General features: G+C 36.6%; 1 protein-coding gene across 1 annotated transcript in view; it reads left to right on the top strand.

The window, feature by feature from the left end:
* The first annotated feature begins 464 nt into the window (after nucleotides 1-464).
* ANKH (ANKH inorganic pyrophosphate transport regulator) overlaps nucleotides 465-23,653 on the top strand; it is a 27,075-nt gene continuing 3,886 nt past the window's right edge. Inside the window, exons 1-10 of the mRNA XM_015812997.1 lie at nucleotides 465-500; nucleotides 732-948; nucleotides 3,295-3,413; nucleotides 4,388-4,471; nucleotides 7,101-7,271; nucleotides 8,290-8,424; nucleotides 12,459-12,551; nucleotides 14,530-14,625; nucleotides 21,062-21,191; nucleotides 23,475-23,598. Of these exons, the coding sequence (XP_015668483.1) occupies nucleotides 465-500; nucleotides 732-948; nucleotides 3,295-3,413; nucleotides 4,388-4,471; nucleotides 7,101-7,271; nucleotides 8,290-8,424; nucleotides 12,459-12,551; nucleotides 14,530-14,625; nucleotides 21,062-21,191; nucleotides 23,475-23,598 (1,205 nt within the window). The remainder of the gene's footprint in view (nucleotides 501-731; nucleotides 949-3,294; nucleotides 3,414-4,387; nucleotides 4,472-7,100; nucleotides 7,272-8,289; nucleotides 8,425-12,458; nucleotides 12,552-14,529; nucleotides 14,626-21,061; nucleotides 21,192-23,474; nucleotides 23,599-23,653) is intronic.

The raw sequence follows: 23,653 nt of genomic DNA, 5'->3' as shown, positions 1-23,653 counted from the left end.
TTTCCAAATGTTACCTGTTTCGTAAGGTTAAAGAATGCATCAACCTGCTTTGCTTATGTAACAGTTCCTTGCATATTTGCATCAAGGTCACATCTCTCATTGTCTGTATATATAACTCTCTTAATTTCAGAAGTTAAAACAGTGCAAACCAAGCCTAGCACCAGGTATAGGGTACAACATACAAGGATATGTCTTACTAGGTTCATAGTTCATAGACCTTATGTTCATATGTACCTGTTGTTGTGTTATTTCCTCTTAAATGCATGGTTTATACTTTTGATTAACGGTTTTGTCAGGCCTTGGATGCTATCATGTTGTAGTGTATTCAACCTGCCTGCCAAAGTAAAGCTTCTAAGTCTAAGATCTCATGTGAGAACTCTGAAAGTTCATGAGGTTCCATGTGAGATTTTGCCATATTCACGTGACTGAATTTTATGATGTATCTTTTTAGAACAACAGGTGCTATGCCACCTATGGACTCCATATTACTGATTTCTGTGGTAAGAAAACAGGAGGGGTTACAAATGGAAGATAGTGATTTTGGGGCTCATTTTTAAATTTCATGAATAGAGTTGCACAAAAATATTATGTGGAAACAGTCTGTTTTCTGAGCTATGCAAAATAATGCATATGTCTTTTTTACTTTATTTGATTAAAAATTAGTAAACATATTTAATAACATATTGCACATGTTAATTTCTCTTCCTTTCTATTTTCTTGTTTCTGTTTAGGCCTTGAATAGAGGAATTGCAGCTGTTAAGGAAGATGCTGTGGAAATGCTAGCCAGCTATGGCTTGGCATACTCCCTCATGAAGTTTTTCACTGGACCGATGAGTGATTTCAAAAATGTGGGTCTGGTTTTTGTTAACAGTAAAAGAGACAGAACCAAAGCAGTTTTGTGCATGGTTGTAGCTGGTGCGGTGGCTGCAGTGTTTCATACCTTGATAGGTAAGTTTGCTTCACAGTTGTTATTGAAATAGCATCTCTTCTCAAATGATTGGCTGACAAATAACTTCTTTTGTATTCATTCAATTTTTTTAGGAATTTGTCCATTATAATTTTGCCAGAGCTAGAACTTCCCTCCCTTACTCGCTAGATTTTGATCAAAGCCAGGTCTGTTAGCAGAAGGCATCCTCATGTTGTCACCAATAACAAAATATATCTTATTTGGGTTCCACATTTGTTCTTAACCCTTATTTCTGACTGGTTATTCAAACAATATTGAAGTAGAAGTATTGAAAAGCTTAGTGATATTTTGGCATAGAGTAAGCACTAACTAAAATTCTTACAGTAATGGGTTTTTCTATTTCCACAGTCTATTGTAATCTTCATTTTGTAATAATAGTTAATGTATGGGTAAACGGAAGTCAGAAGAGATACAGATGGAGTGCAAAAAAATGGGCATTAAACAATTGAAATGAAGGGGCTCCAGTATTCAGCATTGATGCTGCTAAGTATCATAGAGGATATGATACTCAGCAGATACTCTCTTTTTTTGTGCACATTTTGCAATAGCATTTATTCATCTGAAACCATTTTAGACTCCCTTTTAAGGTAAGGCAAAACCTCAAGGTCACTTACAGGTTTAAGAAATTAAAAACAAAACTAACTAAAACATCAACAATTAAACATAAAAGATAAAACCGAGCATCCATGCTATATAAGTGATAACATTCTTAGCCATGTCATGTTTTTCCTCAAATTATATTAGTTTGATAAGATTAACTGATGAAGCATTGAGGCGGCGTGCCACTTTTGATGTGGTAGCTTTCCTCATGCTAGTATGAAATCATTGTTTTTCAAAACTGTAAATGCCAACAGTTGGTTAGAGAATGTAATCGGAAACATGTGGGGATATTTGTCAGTATAAATGCAGTACTCAGTTCCTTGATAAGATCTTTGAACGCAACTAATATTTTGAATATTGAAAGCAGAGAAAATTGGTCCCCTGGATTCAATGTAATTTTCTGACTTAACCCTGAATCACTTTTGCTTTCATAAGTATGTTTCTTAGAAGAATAACAAAATGCTTTTAAGAACACTAATAGCTTAGACCAGTGGTCCCCAATCCCCAGTACCGATCCATGGCCTGTTAGGAACCAGACCACACAGCTGCAGGTGAGTGGTGGGCAAGTGAGCAAAACCGAAACCACCACCACCCCCAGTCTGTGGAAAAAATTTCTTGCACAAAACCAATCCCTGGAGCAAAAAAAGTTGGGTACCACTGGCTTAGAGGATAACAGCTTTTTGAAAAATTACAGTTATGCAGCTTATCCATTAAATCAGCAATCCCCAACCTTTCTGGCTCCATGGACCAGCAGCGGTGGCGGCAGTGGGGGGATGGTTTCACATGTATAATCTAGATCCTGCACAGGTGCAAATGAAGCTTCATACACTTGCCCACCCCTTGTGTGGCCCATTCCCAGCAAGCGGGGGATCGGGGACCCATTCACTAAATCTTATGTATATATTTCAGTCCTGTTTTGATATCATAAAATATTTGCCCTAGCTCCCAAGAGGACAATTAGGGAACTAAGATAGGATGATATTATCCTTCAGCAACTGTGGAAGACAAGATGGATGAGAAGAGACAGGGAGAAGAGTGAATGAGCTGAGAAAAAATAAGTGAAAAAGACACATCAGTTGACTAGCATCCTGAATTAGGAGTGAGGACTGAACAGTTATGGAAAGTTACAATGGTGACTCATTTTGAGACAGAATTGATGGCAAAACTAGATAGAGGGGTGGTAGAAAAAAAGATTCCAAGCAATAAAAGTATCCAGTGTCTTACCATGAGTAAATACATCTTCTAGGAATCAAAATAGGTTTACTCTGATTTATCTGGTAGCAGCTAGTGTATTCTAAAGCAATTGGCTTAACTAAGCTGCTTGTGTATCCTTAGTACAGTGTTTCTAAATAATCACCTGTGATAATATTTTATTTGCTTTTAATCAAGAGCCTTTATAGTATAATACACAATTGTACTAAAGAAAAGAGCATAAAACTACTTCATTCAACTCTCATTTTCCTTCAGGCATTTGCAATTCCTGGAAGAAAAAACTGCTGCTCCCTTATTTTTCTTGGGGGGGGGGGACTCTATTTTAATACACTTTGGCAACCTATTAAGCAATGAAATTTTGTCCATAAAAACTGTCAGCATTTCCAGTGGAAAAGAACTCCTGTATTTTTTTTTCATCCTAAAATACTGAACTGTTGAATATCACTGCTATTGCTACATTATTGTTATTCAGTAGTATTCCTGTTGCTACTATTATTATTGTTATTATTCTGCAGCATACAGTGATCTGGGATATTACATCATTAACAAGTTGCATCATGTTGATGATTCTGTGGGAAGTAAAACACGCAAGGCCTTCCTTTATCTTGCAGCTTTTCCTTTCATGGATGCCATGGTGAGTCTGCAAAAAAGATTGCTATTCTTGCTTTTGGAGATCTTTTAAAAGAGTTAGCAGGGTTGTGTTTTTTTTACTCAATTGTGGTTTGTTTAGCTTCTGTAGTTTGTTCCACGAAATTAAATTTGTTCCACTTGCCTTTTTTTTAGTACAACTCAGCCTCTTCAAAGACTTCTATAAAGCCTTTTTTTTTTACAAAGAAAAGTGCCTCACTATCTCTCTTTTATTTCACATGTAATTATTACATAAACCCTTGTTTTAATGGACCTTACTTAAGTGGGCTTCAGACACGGAATTCAAAATCTGTTCACTGTAGGTATCTGTATATATGTAAAATTCTGTTTGGATTTAACAGACATTCTGCTTTAACAGGCACTGTTTACATTCACAGTCCAGTCAGTTGAAGGTTTATTGTAATTTTCAGAAGTTAACTCTCTCCAGTTACTCTGGTCCCATTCTTTGACTGTAATTCAACAAATGTCCACTCTCCCAGTCAGTTTAAGGAGTTAGCTTATGTCCCAAACAGTAATTGATTAAATAATTATACATAACTTGATACTAATGCTTAAAATATGTCTGTATCTATAGTTCATTTTGTAATTGACTTATTTGTATGCTTTTGGAAACTGCCACAATCTTTTCTAACCATCCATTCCCAGATAATGTTGATGTGTAACCTTTGTAATTCCTGACTAGTGATTATGCTAGAGAGGATAGACATTATAACCAAACATCTGGAGTTCGAGGCTATACAATGTTGTCCTGCCACGGTGCATTATGATTAGAAAGCACATTTTCCCATCCTAATGCACAATAGAATAAGATTCATACCTTGATGAGCAGAGAAAGAAATGATGGCTTTTAGTGTTCCAGAACCCTTCCAGCAAATGTTGTGGTTGTGAAATTTATTTTACCGGTATTCCAGAATTTAAAGTCATCCCAACTGATGATCTATTTTTCTTCGTTTTTGTCAGGCTTGGACACATGCAGGCATTCTTTTGAAACACAAATACAGCTTTCTGGTTGGATGTGCCTCCATTTCAGATGTCATTGCTCAGGTAAGAATTTGTTCAATTTACAACTACTTCTGCTTTGGGAAATGTCCAGTTAAATGAATACCATTTCCCTGCTGGAAAAAGTCTTTGTTAATTTATATGTTTGAACATGCATGAATTGATGCTGAGGTTTCTGGGCTGCCAATACCTGAACGTTGGAAATAAGAAGTTAATATTAAAAAAAAAAACACCTTCTCATCCTTAAGGGTGATCTGTGTCTTCCTCAGTCTCCAGTTTCTCATAATCCTTCTTCCTGACGGTGCTGTCATTTGGCACTGCTACATCTGTCAGGGACTAGTTACACACTCACACACATACTCACACACATTCATACATACATACTTACATATACACGCACATATATATAATGTTATTGACTTTTGTGTTTATTATCAGCATCTATATTATACTGTAATGTTATAATTATACTGTTGTTGCTTAGCTCTTTTTTGTTTGTGTCATAATAGCCATTAATGACTCATCTAACTATTAGATGGTGCTGAAATGGACGCTATTAAATATACTTGTGACTGTATTTAAAGTAATACTATAATTCAGCCTTTATTTTTTCCTACTGTTCTCTCAGACTAATCACACAATAATTTTTGGATCGGAAAGGCAACCCAGAGAAATTTTCTCTGTTAGTTTTCAATCAAATCACAGTTTTGTGGCAAAACCTACAAATTACCACATCCTGAATATGAATTACCTCAAAATTTCTGTTTTAACAATTGATCTTTGGTGTACTTCATCTTTGTTTCTTGGTCAGCAATCCTATTTAACAGGTTTTCTGTCCTTAACATGATCTTACAGCTCAGTTAATGCTTCCATGCATACTAAACAATATATAAAACTAATTGGAAGGGAATGTAACAGACTGCAGTATATTTGTTTAAATATTCTATTAAATTGTAATCACTCTCATTAAAAACATTAATTCAATAATTCACTAATTAGCCCACATGGATGTTATTTTTTTCTCTTTGGAGATATATAGAATGCATCAAGATTCACATGCATTAGCTGTGAATTGTATAATTTTCTCAAGAGAATTATCCAAACTTACTTTATTGGTTGTATTTATTTGAGGAGTTGCTCTTTGCAATTAAAATAATTATACTAAATATAAAAAGAAAGCTATCAGATGGAAAGCAAAGGCACACTGATTATTCTAGTTCCATTCTTTAGCTTTTAAACACAGTTGCTAAAACTACTGGGGAAACAATTAACTCTAGTTTTCATCTGTGTTATGATTATGTGTATAATATGCTATATTTTTACTTCCCTGAAAAATACATGAGAATCCTGTGAAATAGGGAGAAAATAATCAGAATTATCTTGACTCACACAGATAAGCAGAATACTACAAAATGAACCAACAATTTGGGTTTAAACTAACTCTTTGTGTAAAAATATGTGCTCTTTTGCATAATATATTGCATCTATTCTGGTTTCTCTACAGCTCATATAAAACCCAGTATATCTTTTAAACATCAATATATTGTCTTAATGAAATCATTAATTCATTTAATTAAGCAGAACATTCAGCCATTCATCAGCAACATTGGGATAACCAGTCTTACAGAAATGTTGCAAAGATTGTTGAGCTAAACTTTCAATCAGATTGCATTGTTATTTAAAACTTTCCTGCTCTTGCCAGTTATCTCACGTTCTGTGTTTTCAAGTATCCTTAATAACATTATAAATTGGTAAGAGGAAGTAGATGAGATCTACATCAAGGCAACTGTTTCCTTGCTTTCCCTCTTGGGCCCGCCTCCAATTATTGTTTGTTCTTATTTCACCAGCACCATATTTTTTTTCCTCCATATGTGTTCAGGATTTTTTTTAAAAAGATCAGTTATTTAAAATGTAGATAATCTTCCATTTACGTCTACAGTTGGAGCCAGAACTTTCTTTGCTAAGCAAGGCAGTTGCTAAGTTAGTTGTGCCCCCAATTTAACAATCTTTTTTGCCATGGTTGTTAAACAAATTGCTGCAATTGTTAAGTAAATCACACAGTCATTAAGCATATCCAGCTTCCCCCATTGACTTTGCTTGTCTGAAACTATGGGAAAGTCGCAAATGGCAATCACACAATCCCGGGATGCTGCAACTGTCCCAAATACATGCCAGTTGCCAAGCATTTGAATTTTGATCACATGATTGTGGGGATGCTACAACAGTTATAAGCGCAAAGATCATTGTTTTTGTCATTTTTTTTCAGTGCCATTACCTGTAATTTCAAATTCATTTCTCCCAGTGTGTGCATGCCTACAGCTTCTTGATGGAAATCTTAGCCATATCTTCTTTAATAAAATGTTGAGTACAGTTGAGAAGGTGGGGAGATCTTCTCTGATTTTCAAATACATCTACAGAATAAAAAGGAGCAATTTCTCAAATTAATGGGGTATGCATGTAATAGGAATCAATCATAAAGTTCTGCTCTTTGTTATTTCTTGTAAAGGTGAAAAGCCAATATATACTATCTGCCTTTAGCAATATGTTCCTGAACAATAATGAAGACATATCTCATGCTCAGAAAATGATGCCCCGACTTAGCCTTTTGACAGTCTTAGGTGTTCCTAATTAGTCTTCCTCCTCTCTCTCTCTCTTTCTCTCTCTTTTTGGATAGGTGGTTTTTGTGGCTATTTTACTGCACAGTCACTTGGAATGCCGAGAGCCCCTTCTCATCCCAATCCTGTCTTTGTACATGGGAGCACTCGTCCGATGTACCACGTTATGCCTGGGTTACTACAGAAACATTCATGATACTATTCCTGATCATAGCGGGCCAGAGATGGGAGTAAGTTTGGATACATTAATATGTTAACTGTATAATTGCATCCAATACATCCATTGTTATTATAGGGTTATAGTTCAAACTCCTATAATGCTGCTTTAGATATTTTATATCTATTACAGAGATTGAGGACTGTAATGTTGATTTTTTAACAAAAAAAGAGAGGAAACTCTTTCTAGTATTTCCTGTTAGCTACTAAACACCTGGATTGCAAGGATGCTTTTAAAAAGATATTCCTTAAATTTAATTGGTATTTTGCTATTTCATAGGTTTGAAAAATGTAATGAGAAAAATATTCCAGGGTAAAAAATATATAGTAACAGTAAGAGATCAATTGTATTTTGAACATTTCCTATAAAGATGCCTGTGGGCTTTTGCTGAGTACAAGACTACTACAGTTACATACCAATAGCTAGGCAATAAAATATACTGGCTTCAATGTAACTTATTCTTTTTTAGTTTCAGCAGCATATGTCAAACTTGGCGTAAATAATGCCACTTGATCATTCTATTTCATTGTTGCTTCTTCTCCTACATATCTCTAAAACCAAAGTATTTCTTGTGTTCCTGTTTATTTTTTGTCTCATTCTTATTTGTATCGATACTAAGAAACAGAGACAGTCAGCATCAAGCCAAGGAAATAAGCATTGAACTAAAATGCAAAATCAATAGTGGGACAGTGAAAGTCATTCATCTTTCAGGATGCTTCTTTGCAGAAAAATGTATGAGAAGAACTATTTTTTAAAATATCACATTGCATAATTCTGTAGCTAAGTATTCTTAAAATACTTCTCTTATGAATTGAACACTCAGGACAATAATATTCCTGGATTTCATAGACAATATTTTTAAGAATCTGTAGTTCCCTTTTTATTTATATCCTTAGGAGCTTTTTAATACTACTTCTCACCTCTATCTTTGAAACATTCTGATATTTGTAAAATAATTTCTTTAGCTCCTCTTTTGGCTGTGCTTGGGTTTTGTGATTTAACAACACTGAATTTTCTCATTTTATCTGCAGGGAGATGCTACAATAAAAAAGATGCTAGGTTTCTGGTGGCCTTTGGCATTAATTTTGGCCACTCAGAGAATCAGTAGACCTATTGTGAACCTCTTTGTATCCCGCGATCTTGGTGGCAGTTCGGCAGCCACAGAGGTATGAATCCAATTTACTTTGATTTTCTAATAGTTGTTCAGAATAGCAGTTCTATATTTATGCAGAGAACTTAGATCTGTCCTCACAAAACAGCTGTGTTTTCTCCCAGTCCTTTAAAAACTCATTGTGTCAAGCTATTGAAGATTTATTGTTACTGGCTCTGAGCTGTATTGGATTTATTTCCTGCAATTCCTAACCCCCATGGCTTGACTTGCTTTTCTTGTTCCTGACATTTCTAGGATCCCTGAAAGACTTTCCAATCAAAACTGTCATTAAGTCTTCTTTTTTATTGAACTAAGTTTGCCGCTCTTCAGATTTGCTGGGTGATTTTAACTCACTGACTTTGTGCTGCACCATCCTAGCCACCCACACACCCTCCCCAACTACTTGTGCACATATCCTCCACCCTGCAGCAGCCACCCCAAGCCCTGCCACACTCACGCTGCGCCACCCCAACTATCTGCACAGCCCCTCCCTTTCCCACCCAACAGCAGCCACTTAACCTGCCTACTGGCCTGCTTTTGAGACACCTGGGACTTACAATTTCCTATTTGCTTCCCACTTTTGATTGTTGGAAACTGTGAGGAGGTGCTCATTTAAAAACAGCAGTGGCGACTGCAAAGATTACCATTGCTAAAAGTGCAGTCATGTGACATCATGCTTTCTGACCATATTACTTAGTGACAGAAATCCCAGTCTCCACTGCTGTTATAATTCAAAGACTAGAGAATAACTGCTTTTAATGGACCAGATTGCTCAGTGTTGAAACACATCTTCCGCAAATTAAGGAACACAGTTTAAGAGAAGACTAATAGTTGGAATCACATCTACTGTAGCAATTAATGACAGCTTGAGCATATTTAACCAGATGGCTTCTGGTCTTTGTATGTAAAATGTACCCAATTAAGTAGCACACTTTCAAATGTACTTTTTCTCTAATGGTAACTAGCTTTCACATGGCAAACCTATATATATCACACACCAGGGAAGAAGTACAATACTTAAATTTCCAGTGAATAATTAAATCCAATATGTGACTCTACTAGTCATATAGAGCAACAAGAAATTACACAAGGCTCTGAATCAACCTGGTTTCCTTAGCTGCCAAATTCTGAGACTGTTTCCTATGAGTGGAACTGCTTCAGTTATGTTACGATCCCATATAGAACAATGTGCATGTTGATTTCTTAACCAGATGAGGAGGAATTAAATAAGACTCTTTTTATTACTATCCTTTACCATTTCCTGGGGACAGTTCCATCTGATCAGCTTCATGTAGGAAACAGTATATGTGCTTTAAATTTCATTACAGTACTCTGCAATTTTAGATTATTTTATCAATTTATATTATAATCACATTGCTTTGAATTCTGTTACATATTACTACAAAGGTGAAGGTGCTTATGGTTTCATGAAATATTGCTTGTATATCAAGGGCTACAAAAGTTGGTATAGATACAGGTACCTGCTCAGATGCTTAAAATTCTGCCCCACTACAAAGTCACTCACATTTATAGAATCGGTATAAATGTACAACTCTTATTCTAGCATGATATTTAACATAATTCTGTTTCATAGAAATGAAGACCTTTGAGATTTTATCTAATATACTTGTATCAGAGTAATGTAAAGAAGTGAAATATAGAACTGAGTTATTCAGCATGTACTTAATTGAACAATTAACTTTTACTGAGCACAAGTTGTGTAATTAATATTTTAAACCACCCATTTGGACATGCTTTCCGTTGTTAAACATTCTCTTGTTGAAATGTGTCTCATCTTGTCAGCTGATAACTGACTTCATTGGTGTCTATTGTTTGTGTGTTCTGTTGCTTTCTGTTTCTGAAAACATCATTGCTAAAAGAGAAAGCGCTGGTAGCACTAACAGTTTGGAAAATCCTGGCACACAGGCAGAGTATATTGCAAATTTCAGCTTATGAATGTGGCTAGATCTACTTGACCAGTGCTTTATTTCTCTTATTTTGGGCCCAATTCAGTTTTGATGCTTTTGAACTAACCATGGTTAGACTCTGAGACACGTGTTGCTGGCTCAGATATTACTTCTGTTTTCTTGCGTGCAAAACGCTCTTCATATATTTGAAAAATAAAATGATCTATTACTCCAGAATACACAGGTCCCAGGAATTATGACTGAATATCAGAAAAAGCTCCCATGATGGCAAAAAGCTAGCTGAATGTGCACTTGTTTAGCCAGAGAGGTGGTGGACTCCTCTTCCCTGGCTGTGTTCCAAGCAGAGTTGACAGAGATTTTTTAGTTTAGATTTCTGTACCAAGCAGAGAGTTTGACTTGATGGCCTAAACGGTTCCTTGGAATTCTATGAAATTCATTTCCCTTTTTCGAATGCAGCACTGTAACTGGTTAAATAAGCATGCTGTGTATCACAATGTTTACACTCATGAATGTGCTTCCTAGCGAAGTGTGCCATTACAGTACTTTGCATAGAATAGTTTAATTGGCAACGCTGCCTTAGAATTTATTTCTAAGCCATAAGATTATATTGTTATTGTTTTCTTAATGATTTTCCTTAGAACAAAACTTGAAAAGATTAATAAAGTTGAGATAAAATTTGCCCAGTGAATTTGAAATGTAATAATAAGATTTTGAACTTCCACTCTGGAATGGACAATACAGAATGTTTTTCAAAACAGTTTTAATGTGATTACGAAAAAACTATTCAAATTTCTGACTGCACAAGATATGACTTCTTGACCCTTAAGCCAAAAGGCCTGTCCACTTTCTTTAAAGAATCTTGAGATGATCCTAGCAATTAATGTGTATGCTCCTTTAGTGCTATAATTCTATGTCTAAAATTTATAGATTGCTGTAGTTTAGATATGATCCACAATGCAGTCGCATTTACTTGTGTTTCTAGTCATGATTTACAAAACATAATTCCATAGGCAGTCTCAAGTAGTTAGGTAAGATGTATAAATATTGCCCAGTCACTGAATATCTTTTCATTACTGAGTACAACATTTTCAATGTTTTATGCAGTTCACCCCTTGCTTTCCGACTCAGATGGATCTTTCATTGTACAGATGCAGATTAGCCTGTTTTTGTGGTATATGTTCCAAGAAATTCCATGAAAATACAGGATTATAGAATTTTTTTTGGGGGGGGAGAGTCTTGCATTGAATTGAAATAGCACCACAACAAAATTGTCAAAAGCAGGCAGATGACATCTGGACCAAATGTGTGGAATGAGCTGGATGGGCTCAAATTTTAATCATGTTTGGAAGCCGTGTTTCAAGAAAATATCAAGAGGGCTTAGGGGAAAAATAATTAGATTCAATTAAAATTAAGTTTAGTAATAAGTTTCAATTTTGTGCTCTCTCACGTTCCAGGATGGTTGGGAGAAGCTCAGAGGCTTCCATTGCCATTTTCAGTTAATCATATGCTAGTGCATCACAAATAGAATAAATTGCTATGGAAACAAAAACATTCCATAAATCATAGTTTGGCTTATTTTTACCACAGTTCTGAACAGTGTTTCTCCGTTAACAATTGTGCCACATTTCACTAGAGAATGGTCATCAAATCAGAAAGGTCTACTGGATGTGGGAAAATGCAGAATGAAGGTGACAAAGTATATATATTTTAAAGCAGTTGCAGTTGAGTTAGAATTGTTGCAACTTACAATTTTTCTGCAACTGAAAGTCATAAATTGGGTTCACATATTATACCATGCTATGGTCTAATTTAACTGCTTTTTATTAAATAAGCCATAGTGTACTAAGCCATAAATCACAGTTTTACAAACCATAATTATGGGGTTCACACATATTAAGTCAGCATTAAAGTAATATTATGACTTAATAGAATACGTGAATCCAGGTATTCATTTACTAGTCCTAGTTGCTTGCATCTACTGTGGTCATGAATCAGGTGCCTGCTTGACAGTCTTAAAAATACTGCTGATCTAACAGTGATAGAAGCATCTGAATATTAGGTAAAAAGCAAATTGTCTCTGAAGATTTGATCTGTAATCTTCTGTCTTTCCTTCGCACTGTAGGCAGTTGCAATTTTGACAGCTACGTATCCAGTGGGACACATGCCATATGGCTGGTTGACAGAGATCCGAGCTGTTTACCCTGCTTTTGACAAGGTGAGCTTGTGTTCTGTGAGCAAATCCTTAGTTTTCCTTTCAAATGCAGTTTTGGCAAGAGTACTTTGTAAGAAATAGGCTTTGTGAGGAGTGAATTTGCAAAAAAAAAAAAACCCACAACAACAACAACCGAGAGCAAACTAGTTTGTGTCTATCTGATTGCTTTTCCTGATACTGTTACATATACATTGATCTCGCTCCATCCTGCTTGCTCCACCTCTTTTATTCCTTATGAAGTGATTGGAACAATGACCTCCATACCCAAAGGTTAATCCTTTGTTTCCTTAAGGCAGGGGTAGGCAACCTTGGCTCTTTTATGACTGGTGGACTTCAACTCCCAGAATTCCTCAGCCAGCAAAGCTGGCTGAGGAATTCTGGAAGTTGAAGTCCACCAGTCATAAAAGAGCCAAGGTTGCCTACTCCTGCCTTAAGGAATTGTAAGGTAATTGTTTCTCTGTTGTGTCCCTATGTGTCAACAAAGGATGGAGCACAAAGATACAATGGAACATAAAAAGAGCCTCAACAATCTGTGTTGGACAAGAAACTTTCTCTTACATTGCACCCTGTAAAAGAGCTATTGAGGTTTTCTTTTTTCCTTGAGTGTCTGACTCACAACTAATAAACTAAGAAAATGATGCACAAAGATGGGTATACACATGCACACTAAAAGTATGTGTGTGTCCCTTAGCTTCCTTTTATCCCTAGCTCCCTTTAAGAATGACATCACTGCTTCAGCTGTTCTAGCATGAACACTTTCTTCTGTTTCAGAAGCTCCATCTGTCTAGCAAGATAGAGGGTGGGTTCAGGGAGAGAGAGAGAGGTTGTTTTTTTAAATATTTGCATAGTGATATCTGGAATTTCTTTGTGCAGAACAGAACATCAAGTCACTTAGTATGTGTACAAATCATTAGAGTAAATAAAAACTAGATGTTCAGACCTTCATTTTCTGTAGGTTACTTTTATTGCTAATTAGAGGTAGGGTAAATCAGGGTTCAGTGATTTAGATCATTGGGGAGAGATGAGAGGATATTTTTTCTATGAAAACAACTGTGATATGGGTCACATTGGACTTAATAGATCTCTAGGAATCTGGAAAATTTTGCCTGGACATTCAGTAGGTATATTATAAGAAGGCAGACACACCTACTGTAATAAATAAGAGCTTATTGTGTGTTCAGCATCTGCAGTAGCATCTTGCTGCATCAAACTGCAGGGCTGGTTTGGGTAAATTCCCATTAAAGAGTAGGGAATTGGAGAGAAGATGGACAAACAGAGAAGGTTAATGATCTCTAACTAATTTGTACAGCAGTGACCGGCATAGAAAAACATCCTCCCATTTCTTATATGTGTTCTGTTTAGAAGTTGCATTCAGTGGCGGTAACCAATCTATAGAGTAAGTCCCACTAAATCAGGATTATAACTTATGCTGCAAGATGTTCAAAGCTATTGTTCTGTGGCTATGTGAAAAGCTTTAATTTATTGAATGGAAGAGATCCAGCACAAGATTCATAGGCCTGTCTCAATGGAGGATCCTAATTATGAAATACTGCAAATGCACTTCTGTAAGCCTGTGGGATGCGGTTCATTTTGATTTCTGATTAGAAAGAAACGATGTGGGTATAAAGAAAGCAGCTTCATGGGTTTGTGGCTGGTAGTTGCAATAAGCAAAATTACAGCCAACTTTTTTTTTTTTTTGCTGCTTCATCATGCAAGAGCAGCAGTATGGGTAATAGAACTATGATGTTACTTCCAGAACCAGAGCCTATTGGACACTGTTGTGTCTTTCATTGGCAAATTCTTGCCAGCAAAGAATTTACTTTCTAAAGTTTCTCAGCTCAAATTTACTCAGCATTAAATTCATCCAGAGGAATGCATAAGTAGAGATTAGGTTGACAAAGTCTAATGATTTGCCCCCGAACGTAATATATATTTGCTCTAGTAAGGTTAATGGCACTGGCTTTTCTCCCTTTCACCTTAGAACAATCCCAGCAATAAAATGGTGAATTCCAGCAGTACTGTTACAGGGTCACACATCAAAAAGTTCACTTTTGTCTGCATGGCCCTCTCTTTAACGGTAAGGAATCAACTGTCTTTATTATTGCTTTTACAATTAACCCTATTTTAACCACTCTCCGTCCACATTCTTTTCCAGGATATATATGGTTATCTTCCCACTCCATCTCTGTAAGCCATGCAATATTTTATCCTAATCCTCCAGAACTACTACTAGGAGAATTATCAGGAGATTGGCTGATAGCCTTCCTGGCTGGAAATTCTATAACCATTTATCCAGAACCATTGTCAGTGTCTCCATTGACTGTAAACACTAGATTTTGGAGCATGTAGGATCTATCCTCTTAAGGTTACCAAATAGGCCAGCAACAAATATTTGTTTGTTCTTTCACTTTATCCTTGCACTCCCTACATTTGGCCACTACTGTTTAGGTTCTTAGTTTTAGACAGTTTGCAGAAAAGAATGCTGCCACTGAGATTATGAATTTGATTTAGTATACTTGAGAAAGTAAAAAAAACCAACCAGTAAATACATATAAGATATAACAAAATTGTTGAAAATACTATTTTTATACAATTGAATTGGATTTCAGATACAATTTTCTTTTTAAATAGATGAAACCTCTCATATGAAGAATAAAAATCAGTTTCAGAACTTTTGCCTTTCTCTATATTTCTAGCAAACTCAATTATTGAATATGGTGAAAATGAGGTTGTGAAATATTGTTTGCGCTATTTTTTTTCAGACTGCTAGAATCTGTTTCGGTTGCCACATTCAGATTTCCAAGAACAGATTACAAAATAAAACATTCCTCTTTTTTCTTATATTAGAAAGACCAATACAGCAAGATGTTTATTCAAAGTCAACTATCTGAGTTTATTATTGTTTGTGTTAACTAGCACAGAAGTGAGGATTTTTCCCATCCTGACTTGGAGATGCTAGGAACTGACCTAATTTGCAAAGCAGGTGCTTTCTTAGGATGTTGTTCCTTGGAATAGTATTTTTAAATTATAGGTGTAAATATTGGGAACTTGGTGTTAAAATCATTTTGAATTTGTCTTTTCTCCTTCAAGTCACAAGGCAATCTTACTGAGAAAAGAACAAATAAATATCAAACAAAAGCAAACAGAATCTGAATAAAAGAGAGCAATAACAAACTTGGAATATAATTTGCACATTGCTATGTCTCACTAATTTAGCTTTAAAGAATTCAGATGGACTTAAATATCTGTCTCTCAAATCTTCGAAGCAAGAATTGCAGTAGCATTTTTGAGTTAAAAAAAAAATGAAAAGGAACTTCATAGTTATGTGGTATTCCTGCTAATAAATACTTTTTTAGACTCTACCATTATTATATTATAGCACAACAGAGCACAGCAATAACACTCAAATCTTTCATGAAAAAGTTATCAGCTGAACTCCATCACTAATCTTCTCTTCACCTTCTATTTCCTTTTCAGCAAGTGTGTTTGGCTATAGGGGATTGGCTTCTAAAAATAGACTTCATTGTGAGTTAGTGCTTATTCATAATCAAAAATCTAATTAATCTTCTTAATTAGACAGGTCCTTCATTTATCCTTGAGTCTCCCAGCTGTTCATTATCTGCCTGAAGTCTTTATGTTCATAAATTAAAATGCTTGTGTAAGAAAACCTTGAATAAGTCACATGCAAATGTGTTGACTTCTGCTAAATATTACTACTGATGCTTCCTGTTTTTAATACTTATTTAAGACTGCTTTAATTGTTGGCTTTACTGCACACCACCCAGAGTCACACTCAGGAGATGGGCAGCTGTATAAATTTGATAAATAAATACAGACCAATATGTGGAATGACAGGTCCTTGGTGCTCTCTGAGTTTGGTTTTTTTCTTGCAGATGTTTTTAATTACCCAAACTAGGTGGCATCATTGGAGCTAGTAAGGGAGTAGGGTTTGCTCTCAATTTATATTCTAGTGCAGGGGTCTTCAAACTTGGCCCTTTTATGACTTGTGGACTTCAACTCTAGAATTCTTCAGCCAGAGTGCTGGCTGAGGAATTCTGGGAGTTGAAGTCCACAAATCATAAAAGGACCAAGTTTAAAGACCCCTGTTCTAGTGGTTTGTCCTGCCAGTGTTGGTGGGAGAGGTCTTGGTGTTCTTTAGTTCAGCTGTTTATTATTAGCTTGTTTGGCAGTTCCTTGGTTGCTCTATGCTCACCTGGGTGGTTGATTGCTTATGGGGAGATGTTTTGGTCATTTTGTTCCCTTTTAGAGCACCAAGGACCCCTCATTTCAACCCAGAGCTACATATATTCTTTTTGATCAGTAAGTGGAATCTTTAGCTGTTTTGGGAAGTTTGGTGAACTAAATAAAATGCTACCTTCAATATTTTAACAGCAAAGTACTTTATGTTATTAGACTGGGAGACTAGGTTTTACCCTTATAAAAAACATACAGTGCCTACATTCTAGTCAAACAGGTTCTCAATCCATTTTTGGACTAGTAATCAAACAGCTTGGATAGTTCTCAGCATCTTTCAGGTGTATTTTTAAGAGAGAAAAAAAGAGATTGTTTAGCACAGGCACGTAAAACTCCCGGCCCACAGGCCGGATGCGTCACTCTAAAACCGCACTCACCCCATTGCCAGCAATGGGGAAAAAGTCCCGATACGTCTTGTGCCGTCACGAGTTTGACATGCCTGGTTTAGCACATTACTCTCCCATTATAATGGTCTTTTCATTTTTGGATACATTCTTCTCTCTCTACAAGTAGTCCTCAACTTATAACTTGGTCGCTTAGCAACCATTCAAAGTTACAACAGAGCCCCTTCCAAGAATGTGACCCTTCTGTTCCCCTGCCCCAAGATATCCTCCTGCTCAATTTAGGGTCTCATATAGCGTCTCCTGCTTGAACAGGAGATGGTTTGAGTAGAAGACCTCTAAGGTCCCTTCCAACTTCGTTATTCTGTTAGATCAAATTGACTCTTCCAATAAAAATATTCTATTCTGACCCAATACCTAATGTTGAGAAGGAAAGGAGGAAAATTTTCTATTGTGATCATACTGTTTTCCTTCTTGTGGCTTGCTTCTTAATACTGCTTGCACAGAGCAATTGCCAGAAAAAGGAGAAAGGCAGAGAGAGACTAACCCAGAGTCTTGTTCTAGGACAGACATGTCAAACACAAGGCCCGGGGGCCGGATGCGGCCCGCAAAGTGGTTTCATGTGGCCCGCGAAGCCATCCTGGAAACAGTGAGGGAATGGCCCCCGCTGCCATGGCCCTGGCCCAGGCCAGCTGGGAGCCAATGTACAATTTTGTGGTGGCCATCTTGGCACTTGCCCCAGTGGACCATGCCTTGGCACTTGCCCCGGCCCCACCCCCTTCTGCCAGAGACCCTCAGATCTGTCCCACTCCTGCCCAGGCCCCCCATAGGCACCCTTGACGCGAATGATGTAGAACTGGCCACGCCCACCCAGTAGGCCACACCCACTCCATCCATGCCAACCCATTAGGCTGCACCCACTCTGGCCAAACCCACCTGCCCCCCCCCAGGGCAACCGCAATGATGATGCGGCCCTCAGTGAAATTGAGTTTGACACCTCTGTTCTAGGACTAAGTGGACTCTACCTTTTCTTCCCCCCAGGACACATAATTTTGGAGGAAGGAGATCAGATTTTCTGCTTTAAAAATGTAAATGTCATTTGTAAGCCACTTTGGTAGCAGTTGTAATATCTTGAAAAGTAGAATTTCTAAATAAATTCTAAACGTACAGATAGTCCTTGACTTACAGCCACAATTGAGGCCAAAATTTCTGTTGTTCAGTGAGTTTTGTCCCATTTTACGATCTTCCTTGCCACCGTTGTTAACTGAATCACTGCAGTTGATAGGTTAGTAACCTGATTGTTAAGTGAATCTCGCTTCCTCATTGACTTTGCTTGGTCAGAAGATTGCAAGAGATGATCACATGACCTTGGGACACAGCAGGGGTCATATGTATGAACCAGTTGCCAAGCCTCCGATTTTTGATGACAGGATCACGGGGATGCTTCAAAGGTCGTTAAGTGTGAAAAACGGTCATAAGTCACTTTTTTCAGTGCCGTTGTAACTTTGAACGGTCACTAAATGAACTTTTGTAAGTCGAGGACTACCTGTATTTAAAACTACTAAATAAATCCAAAAGGACTGGGCATAAATAAAACAAAAGTTGCATTGAACTAATGATGACCCATATGTTTTCATCAGTATTAAAGCCACTCGCATGTGAAACAGCTTAAGCTACAGGGAGGAAAACGTGGCCCAATTGCCTGCATCATGTTGGCCCTCCTTGGCTGCAATGGGGGGGGGGGGGTGCTGAAAGATCAGGATATCCAGTCTAAAGTCACGGGAAGTGATACAGTTCCACCAGTGAGCTTCTTTCCCTCCTTACTGGAATAAAGATCAAATTTTCATCTGGAAGAAAAACTAATTAGGCAGTGACATATGTCATGGAGGTCCACAAGTAGCCAGGAGACATGGTGTCCTTCAGTCAACCTCATCAGCTTCAGAGCTTCAGTATAAGCAAGCTCCTTTTCTATTTTTTGAAGAACGTTTCCTAACAGTTGTGTAAGCTGCAGCAGCAGCAGTAGTCACTTCCCTTTTGAAACCTACAATATTTTGGGGGTGGGGAATATGAATGTTGAGATTAACTATCACCATAGAGCATGTACTTTGTACTTGCTGAAGTCCTAAGTGTTTGCAGATAGTTGGAAGAGTGTCTTATGTGCAGATAATTGGAAAAGTCTGAAACTTTAAAGAACTGTTGAACAGAAGTTACTGAGCTAGACAGGAGAATAGGCTGACTTGATATGATCAGACAGAAGCCTCTGTTTTTCTTTTGTAGAGAGAAACAGATGGAAGAAACTGCATTAGGTAATGAGAGAGTATCTGTTGGCCATTGGAATGATTTATGAGATGGATGTGTACAAGTTGGCATAACAGATTTGTATACTGAACAGTTGCTCTGTACGTAGGCCTCTCTCATCAAGTTGAAGCAATTCCAGTTGTATACGTTGTGTTTTTTGTCCAAGATGCAGGTGCTTTTTTTAAAAAGTTACTTGTTCATTTTTTAGCACTTATTTATCTTTTTTTATGCCGAAAGAATTAATACATGCTATATTAAAGTAGATGTGTGCACACTGCCACTTACATTTCTTCACATGAAAAGAGCTGTAGCCCATTAAATGAAATGATAAACTGTATATATTCTATGTTAAAATATTTTCTGATTGGCTTGGGTAAAGGTCTCTCCAAATATTTTCTCAAAACAGTGGCTCAGATCCAGAATCAGGCAGCTCCTTAAAACAGATCACTGAATCTGTGATCTGCAATAAATCCTTAAAATCAAAGAACTCTGTGGATTATGGCTAACTTCAGTCCAATTAATTTCAGTAATTCACCCTGAGATCTTGATCCAATACTGAATAATTTTGTCTGAAGATATTCCTATTGCAATTTCCAATTTTTGTTATTTCTTAATTGGAAATTGCAATAGGAATATCTTCAGACAAAATTATTCAGTTTTGGATCAAGATCTCAGGGTGAATTACTGAAATTAATTCATTAATTCATTTTCAGTCATTAGGAAACTAGATCCATTCTCATGTAAACTTAAAAAGGAAATATACTTAACTTCAAAAAGAGAAAGGCAATTTCTTAATCTTATTTTAGTTCTTAATTTATGCAACTGTTTTTAGTTACCAAGTTAAGTTACAGTTTTAAAGTTTTAAGTTAAGCTTAAACAGTGAAGCAACATATGCTGAAAACATGAGAAAAAAGAGTCCTTTCTAAAAAATAATAATTCTATTTTAATATGAGAATTTATATTTTTATGTTTTTAATGTTTTAAATAGATTTTGGCATTTGTATACTAGTTACAGATTTAGGTGCTGAAAAAAATAAAAAAATAAAACCAATAAATAAACTACTGCAAGAAACGTTTAAACTGTGCAATACTTTAGAGATATTATTATAAATGTGTGTTTGGTTGTACTTATATAAGTTTAAAAACATATAATCTGCAAACCTCTCAGTTGTGGTTGAAAATGAATGACTGAAGGCATTAAAATAAAGGAACATTAGCAGCATATTGACTAAGAGAGAACTATAACAAGGAAATGTTAATCTGGCTTTAAAAGTATATTTTCACTACATTTTTACAGAGAAATTTAGGTCAGCAGGCAAAATGGAATTGCTTTGGGAATCTGGAAAGGGAAGTTAAACCTGGAATTTTTCATGCAGGTAGAAATATTGACAATATGGGGCAAGAATATCATTTTAAATAAAATATTAATTTCATTTTAAATAAAATAGTAGGCTTATAAGTCTAGTGACTGGTAACCTCCAGTGATCCTAGCAGTCCTAAACATACTGTAAGTTGGAGGTGTTTTGAGAGCTGAAGTTCTATATTTTGAAAACCAATGGCACGTTTAGCTAATTAAGAGTTGATATCTAATCATGAAGTATTATTTTCTGACTTTCCCAGCTCTGCTTTGTGATGTTTTGGACACCTAATGTGTCTGAGAAGATCTTGGTCGACATCATTGGCGTTGATTTTGCTTTTGCAGAGCTCTGCGTCATTCCTCTTCGCCTCTTCTCCTTCTTTCCCGTACCAGGTATGTAGAAAACGGAAGAAATGAATGGCACAAAATATTTACATTAACCCAGAGCTTTTTCTGCTTTGCATAACAATCCACCCAAAGGCAACACTTGTAGAAATACAGCTCACAGTTGGAACAATCAACCTTTATGACTTGTCCAGAGCTTCCATTTAAAGAATGTGTCAATCGATTCTGAATAAAGAAAAGCTCTTCACGCACAGGAAAACCACACATCCAAACACGACTCATCTTAGGACAATATTGAATTTGCTATGTGTAGGTATTTTAGAGAAAGTTATTACTGAGAAAATGCTATGGGCACAAATTCTTGCAGTTTTCTTGGCAACATTTGCAGAAGTGTTTTACATCATCTTCCTAGGCCTGAGAGGATGATTGACCCAGTCACCCGGCTAGCTTCCATGCTTAAGGCAAGACTAAAACTCATGACCTCTTGCCTTCTAGTCCATATTTGATCATATGTAATATTAAATGCAAATAATGATAAAATAAAAAATATGTTTACTCAGAAGGGAATTAAAATAAAACAAAAATAAGCATACTAAGATTTTCAAACATATTGAGAGCCCACATTTTAAAATCACAGTTTCAACTAAAGTGAAATGAAGTGAAGTCTTCATCTGGAATATTAAAAAAAACACACCATAACAAGGCATGTCTCTGAAGAGAATGTTTCACAAGTAGCTCACCAAGAAAGTCCTTTCCTTGTTTCCCAGTTGTTTGGATGTACTTGGGAAGGACACTTACAGTAGAGAAACTCTGGAAGGAACTTCTGCTAGGTTTTTGAAGGTTAAAACTAGCATTTTAATCTGGGTGTGAACAGAGAATGTGAAACATGGCAGAATAAAACATTAGATAATGGAACTGCCTCACCCCAGTTATTGCTCTGGCATTCAACCATGTATACTTTCTTCTGTATTAACAACAATCAGGATAATTCCAACTACTTTAAATTAAAACAGGGGTCTTCAAATTTGGCCTTTTTTTTGACTTGTGGACTTCAACTCCCAGAATTCCTCAGCCAGCGTGCTGGCTGAGGAATTCTGGGAGTTGAAGTCCACAAGTCATAAAAGGGCCAAGTTTGAAGGTCCCTGAATTAAAATGTAAACTATGAGGCAATACAGATTAATTCAAGATAAAATAAAGATCCTCAGTCTGAACAAGTCTGTATTCATGTCCAGAGGCACCTACAAAGCTAATCAAAGGGTGTGTATGGATTGAAAGGATTTGCCAGTGACAACAACACCATTGCTCAAGGGATGCCCGATTGCCAAAAATAATGCAATCTTACAGGCAGGCTCCTTTCATGTTCCCCCAGTCTGAGCAGGATTACTGGCTAAGTTTTTGAAGGTTAAAACTAGCATTTTAATCTGGGTGTGAACAGAGAATGGGAATCATGGCAGAACAAAATATTAGATAATGGAACTGCCCCACCCCAGTTATTGCTCTGGCATTCAACCATGTATACTTTCTTCTGTATTAACAACAATCAGGATAATTTCAACTACTTTAAATTAAAACGGGTCTTCAAATTTGGCCCTTTTATGACTTGTGGACTTCAACTCCCAGAATTCCTCAGCCAGACACGCTGGCTGAGGAATTCTGGGAGTTGAAGTCCACAAGTCATAAAAGGGCCAAGTTTGAAGATCCCTGAATTAAAATGTAAACTATGAGGCAATACAGATTAATTCAAGATAAAATAAAGATCCTCAGTCTGAGCAAGTCTGTATTCATGTCAGAGGCACCTACCAAGCTAATCAAAGGGTGTGTCTGGATTGAAAGGATTTGCCAGTGACAACACCGTTGCCCAAGGGATGCCCGATTGCCAAAAATAATGCAATCTTCAGGCAGTCTGAGCGGGACTCCAAGTCTGGAGTCAGTTGTGTTAATGCTGCATCTTTTAGGTTGAAGAAGGTAGATCAGACCTTTACTAGAAATGTGCTATTTTGAGAGGGCAACAAACTATATCACAAGGATCTTACAGTTTAGTAGTATGTTAGCCAAAGGATTGTTTATTGGCAAATCCTATTTTTTAAGCAACAGAATAAATCAGATTTTGCTACTACTCATAGTGTATCTTAACTCTAGCTATTTACGTCTGTGTTTGCAGCTTCTTTAATAATGCTCATTTTCTTATGTAGTTCAGAACTTCATGTAGTATCTGAGAAAGAAAAGCAATCATATTTTTTTTCCTGGAGGGAACTAGAATTGTCTCTTAGACATTGAGCATGTATCCGAGGTTTCGCTACCAGTAATTGTTCTTTCCGTGTTCTTCTTTAGTCACAGTAAGAGCACATTTGACAGGATGGTTGATGACGTTGAAAAAGACTTTTGTCCTAGCTCCTAGCTCAGTACTGCGCATCATTGTTCTCATCACCAGTTTGATTGTGCTGCCTTACTTAGGGTAAGTTATACTCTTGTTAGCCTTTTGTATTTTTGTCAATGATGCCATAACGTCT

This window comes from Protobothrops mucrosquamatus, unplaced genomic scaffold (assembly GCF_001527695.2).
Source record: "Protobothrops mucrosquamatus isolate PMUCROS unplaced genomic scaffold, P.Mucros_1.0 scaffold126, whole genome shotgun sequence".
In the NCBI taxonomy this organism is placed as follows: domain Eukaryota; kingdom Metazoa; phylum Chordata; class Lepidosauria; order Squamata; family Viperidae; genus Protobothrops; species Protobothrops mucrosquamatus.
This window is presented reverse-complemented; position numbering and strand designations above follow the sequence as displayed.